We start from the raw sequence: 6100 nt of genomic DNA, 5'->3' as shown, positions 1-6100 counted from the left end.
TTTAGATACTACGGTGACCCCTAAATGAATCTGTATTAGATATTTCATACATTGATTTATCTTTATATTATTCACCCTGATAAATAGCTTGCTTTCTTAGATCACTCTGTTTGTGAATTACACTTTAAGTTCCAGAGAGAATTATTCATGCATGTAGCTTTTTAATTAAAAAGAGAAAAGTTAGTCAACCTTTTATCAAGAGATAAGCACATGAAAGGCAACTTTTAATTACTCCTTTTGAAGTTTCTTCCCCAGTTGCCAAGTGGGGCTTCAGAGTGGATGCAGGAATGAGCCAGCCCCTGAGCAGGAGGCTGATCCCGCCCTGGATCCCATGCGGATGCGGGTGGAGGGAGAGGGGCCTGGAAATGCTCATCCTCGGCCCGCGGAACCATGGCCGTAGGGTTATTCTTCACAGAAGCTGGAGGTGAAGACGTTTCATCTCCTCCTGCCTCTTCACTGTGCCCTGGGAGTTCTTGTCCTTACAGGTGGCTGTAAACAGTTTGCCTGCTGGCTCCGCTGCCTAATTTATTGTACTTCGTTACGTCCTCCTCTCTGCCCCTCGATGCTGTGCTTGATGGCCTTTCTCTGTCTTTTCAGACGACATCCTTTGCGGTGCTGCAGCACATGGATTTCAGGACTACCTGTGAGGAGGTAGGTCACATGCCTTCTGTTTTTGATGAGGGGAAACAGGTGATAGACAGGGAACGCTGGGCCCTCCCTTACGTATTTACGTGGAAAATGGCTTTCCACAGAGGGACGGGTGATGGGCCCACGGTGTTTCCAGAGCACGAGCTGTCTCTGCAAGACTGGAAAGGCCTCACGGGCCTGGGGAAGCCCCGGGATTTCAGTCTTCCTTCAAGAAGACTGGCGCATGTTTCATTGGACTGAATTGTCTCTCCCCACAAACTTTGCGCTGAAGGCTCCAGGTAGTGAAAGAGCTGGAACTAATTCTTTTCACATAAATGGTTATAAATTAGAAGACATCTAAGGTCCCTTTCAGCACTAAAAGCCTTTGATTTTATGATTCCCATATTCTTTAAGTATTTCAGCATTAAGTATTGATGTATGGCGACTCTCTGTAGAGCTGTCATCACATTCGGTGTGAGCGGAAGTGATGCATCCATTGCTCTTTCAAGGATGTTAAAGGCCATCCGTTCAAGTGTGCAGTCAACAGTGCATGGACTTGGGGCCCCAGGAACGCAGCTCTCCTATTTTAGGAAGAAAGATTATCTTCCCATGCAACATTCAAAGCATTGTCTTTTCACTCTTCAGGCAAAATGCAAATATTCATATGTTAAAATAGTTCATATTTGCTTAAAAGGTTTAAAATATTTTAGTATGTATAAATAACCCAAGAAAAAAACAGCTATAACTAGATTACCTATAATAAAGTTTAAAAAATCTTCAGTATTAACATTTGTCAAAATTGTTCTTTTAGTGAAATGTCATGTGTTAAATTTCTTGCAAAAATATCTTTTTTAAAAAAATATTTGTCACAGTAGGTTCAATTTTAGGTTGTTCAGAAAAAATAATAAATTACTTTCATTCCTTCAATACTTATGCTTATTTTTTAATTTTCAAAGCTTAAGTATGGTAATACTTTTTAAAATACTTTATACATGCTAGCACTTTTCAAATTATATTATATTATAGCTATTTGTTTACAGACCTCTCTCACATGCTACCCTGAATATTATAAGGTCAGAATGTGTAACTTATTCATCTTTTAATTCAGTCCCTTTCAAAGGTTCATACTTAAAAAAAAAAATTACTGTCTTCCGAGCTAAAACTTAGAAGCATAAATTTTAATTGTGTCATTTCTGGTTGTAAATACAGTACGTGTTATCATACTGTTAATTTTGTATGAATGTAGTAAACCTACAAGTTCTTTTAAAGTTTTATCTTACGTTTTGGGTGGTAAAGCACCCATCAATCTGAACGGATATTTGTGTGAATGAGACAACGTGACACACATCGGAGACGCATGTGGTAGAGACTGGACAGTGGCCAATGTTTCTAACACATGGTTCACCTTGGACGTGAGAGGCTGTATAAGATTGATTTCCCAGACCGTTTCTTACACAAAATGTTTTGATTCATTGATTTGAAACATACATCAAATTCTGTCTAAGGTTCAGCTGTATTTTACAATGGTGATACCGTTGAGGTCCTCTTACCCTTACTTCTGTAGTAGATGTTCTTGCTCTCTGGCAATGATCCCTTGAGGATCTCACCATTTCAACGCTGCCAGCATGGAGCAGACCTACTCAGAACTGTCAGAGCAGTTCCCGTGTGTCTGCCACATGCTGGCTGGACTGGAAGTGATGCAGGACTCTATGGTGCCCTGAGGATGATCAAATCGCCCTGAAGATGGACCGGAATCAAAGAGTTTGCCAGAAATTCACAATCTTAGAACGTTTAAATGGATCTGCACCTTAAAGACAATTTAGCTTAACTCTGCCACTTTGCAGATGAGCAGATGGAGAGGTTTTAAGAGAATGCTGAGTGACATTTAATGAATTAGGTAAAAGCAAAACCATAATGTATAGCTTGGAATGCCTGAGTAATTTTGGGCCTCTTGCTGAAGTACTACATTGCTGAAAATTACACCAAAGATACATTAAATGAAACTTGTTTTCTCTTGACTTTCTCTTGACTGATAATAAACTACTAAAGATGAAAATTTGATATCCACGTCCATCAGATAGATCCAGATAGAATGTTACCACGCAGATGCCAAGAAGTCTCTTCTTTGTGAAGGGATAGAAGTGTGGCTAGATGAGTTTCATTTAAACACCTTAATTATCTAATACAGACTTTTTTTTTAAAGAAGCGTTATTTATTGTTTAAAAAATTCTTCTCTTAAGAAGAAAATGTTGTAATTATTTTAAGTAATTGAGATTCAAAAGTCTGACAAGAAACAAAAATGAAGAGAGAGAATACAATCAGGACAAATGCAAAACCCACATTATAGAAGAAAAAGTGTATGCATAGCCAGGCAAAATTACTGACTTCTCCGCCTTTAAAAGTGTCGTCAAAATAACTATGTGTTCCAGTGAACCAACATTCTATCTTTAGTGTGGGTTTTCCTCATAGCTTACTTTCATATCCACATTCTTTAAAATAGGATCACATCGGGCTTCCCTGGTGGCGCAGTGGTTGAGAGTCCGCCAGCCGATGCAGGGGACACGGGTTCGTGCCCCGGTCCGGGAAGATCCCACGTGCCGCGGAGCGGCTGGGCCCGTGAGCCGTGGCCGCTGGGCCTGCGCGTCCGGAGCCTGTGCTCCGCAACGGGAGAGGCCGCAAGAGCGAGAGGCCCGCGTACCGCAAAAAAAAAAAAAATAGGATTACATCTGGGTGTTGAGTATGAAAATACATATTTCTCTATAGCATAAATTTAATAATTCATGCATACATATAATTTAGTCTCATATAATAAAATATAATCTGTGGCTATGATTCAATCAACAAATATTGAAAATCCTAGTATGAATAAAAGACTGTACTAGGTCCTATAGGTTAATAATCCTTAAAAATGAAAAGAGTAAAAACTTATTAAGATTTTCTTTAGATAACAGCATATAAGGTGAAGTCAGATGATGTGACATGGATCTAAATGTCATGGAAGTCGCTATATGTCATGCCTAAATACATGATTAATTGTTAGGTGAATGTATTTATTCAATGAAAGCCCTGAGTTCCAAATATTAAGGACTCATCTTTGGATGGAAGGGTCTCTGAAGATTGCAAGGAGATACAAGTTTTGTACAAGTGCTTGAAAAGTGACTGGAATTTAGCTAAGGAGGAGGCCAGGTAAGACACCATCCCAGCAGGGAAAGGAAAGGGTGAAATGCAGTTTGAAACATCTTGTGTGAAACGGCATTTAGTGCCCTGCTACTACAGGATGGTACAGTATAAGGAATTAACGTGTCACTTACAACTATAGGCTTACAGGACAAGTTAAATTAGGTGTGGCCACCAAAATACAGAAATATGAGGATTCCTACAAGACTATCGTGCATAGAACGGTCTCTGCCTGGTTTCTTGCAGTTTATTACATGTGACATTGCAAATTCCACACTTCAAGGTTAAAGGAACACAGATATTAAAGTTTCATGAAAACACAGTTTGTGTTCTTTCAAGGACTAGAACCTAAATTAAAGAGGTCTTAACTTTCAAGCAGTAAGTGGGTGATAGTCTACTTTTTAAACTTCCAAAGGTACTTGGTTTATGCGAAGCATACATTCTTGATAAGTTTACATGTGAGGTTCGTTTTTAAAACAAAGAGTAAATCCATGTAAATTCATGAACACACTTCACTGATTCACAGAAAACAAGTCAATGACTAGATGTTTAAACATATTGCCTTTTAAGTAATTAAGAGGTATTGCCTTTTCATATTCCTCTAAGCAAATAGTCTTCAGTGTGGGTTTTGCAAAATCCAGCTGCAATGTAGGATCATCCATCAGGGACAGGAAAACAACCTTTGAATGTATTTATCACTTTTCAAGTTTTACGTATGTTTTATAATTATGTAATATATTTGTATGTTATATGTAGCATGTGGATTTCCTCACTCATGCGTGATGCATCCCCAGTTAAAAAAGTCTGAAGACAAATGACTGTTATGTTAGTAAAGAAAAAGAAGCTGAGTGCAGGTCTTAAGTTTATACTAAAATGTGGGACTGATCATTATTTGAATGATTGTTTTATTTTTTGAACCATCTGGGTCCACAGATCTGTGAAGACCTTACAGCCCTCAGTGTTTTAGTTTGTGCTGCACCGGGGGCCACTCTCAGTGCCCTGTTGTCCATTCTCACCCCTGTAGCAGCCCATGGGGGATGAGCCCATGTGGGTCAAGCCTCTCCCGGTATCCGCTAGTGTCCTGTGCTCCCTCAGCAGCCGAGCTTTGGCAGGAAAAGCATCCGCCAGGCCCAGAGTGGTTTCCGTCTCATTTTTCCCTCACTGGCCATTGCTCTGATCCATGAAGAATGGCTGGTTCAAGATGGTGTCCTTCTCAGAACTCTCTGCACTCCCATAAGGAGATGCTTGGTAACCAAAGTGCTACCTGGTGAAAGACACAGATAGCCTTGTCCTCGTATGTGGGAAGACTGGGGGAGGCAGCCCCTCAAAGACCTCTGCATGAGGGGACCAGGGCCAGGGGATAAGAGCCTGGAGCCTGGAGCCAGGCAGCCCGGGTTCAAATCCTGACTCTCACCCATCTCTGCGCCTCTGCTTCTGTCCCGTCCACGAGGACGGCTGACCTGGGTTATCAGAGTCAAGGGGATTAATACTTCGGGGCGCACAGTCCGAGTAAGTGAGATACATGCCCGCCTTTCACAGCGGTGATGGCAGTCCAGCAGTGCTGCCCTGAGCTAGGGGGTGCCCCAAATGGATTGTACGCCTCTTCTTCCCTCTACTGCAGCAGCTCCGGGTCTGAGCCAGGTGCTTCCCGCCCCCAAAGTTTCCTGCTCAAGGTTTATGTTTCTGTCAACAGTAACTATGTTCTCACCTCCCCAGTCCCTATCCATCTTCTTCTCTGCTGTAAGAAATATACTCACAAGACCTAACTCTAAACGTTTATGTTATTTCACCGCTCTTAGATTCCTCCATGGCACCTCCCGCCTGTTCACACGCGGCGCACACCGTACGGGGGCCTGACCGCCCCGCCCCCTGCCCTTCTGCCGCGGCCCCTCGCACATACCACGGGCTCGGCCTCGGGGCTGCGTTCTCCAGCAGCCGGGGACCGTGCATTCTCATGCTTCTATATGTTCACTCAAGTTTTTCCCTTTTGGATAAAATTACTTTTGCCTTCTCTAATTATTGTTTTCTTGATTTAGTTTTTCAAGACAAGCCACACATTTTTCTATCTACAGAGCCTCCTCTAATGCCCCTTCTCTCATGAATAGTTAAGTCCTTTCTCTATGTTGCTCCTGTATCAAGTGCTCAAATATCACACTGCATGTTATTTATACATGTACATTTTTAGAAGTAGGAATACTCTGAGGCCAAAGATGATTGTCTAATTCATGTCTGACTCACTGTTAATGTTACACAGTATTGACAAAGTGGATGTGTGCGTCGGATTTTTAATGTATTT

The 6100-nt window shown here is 41.5% G+C and overlaps 1 protein-coding gene across 2 annotated transcripts in view; it reads left to right on the top strand.

The window, feature by feature from the left end:
* The first annotated feature begins 624 nt into the window (after nt 1-624).
* The window catches only part of SNTG1 (syntrophin gamma 1), a 191938-nt gene continuing 186462 nt past the window's right edge, over nt 625-6100 (top strand). For both annotated transcript variants that reach the window (XM_024127073.2, XM_024127072.2), the window contains exon 1: nt 625-651. In XM_024127073.2, the coding sequence (XP_023982841.1) occupies nt 625-651 (27 nt within the window). The remainder of the gene's footprint in view (nt 652-6100) is intronic.

This window comes from Physeter macrocephalus, chromosome 15 (genome assembly GCF_002837175.3).
Source record: "Physeter macrocephalus isolate SW-GA chromosome 15, ASM283717v5, whole genome shotgun sequence".
Classification (NCBI taxonomy): Eukaryota; Metazoa; Chordata; class Mammalia; order Artiodactyla; family Physeteridae; genus Physeter; species Physeter macrocephalus.
Note: the sequence above shows the minus strand (reverse complement) of the source record. Positions and strands in the feature narration are given on the sequence as shown.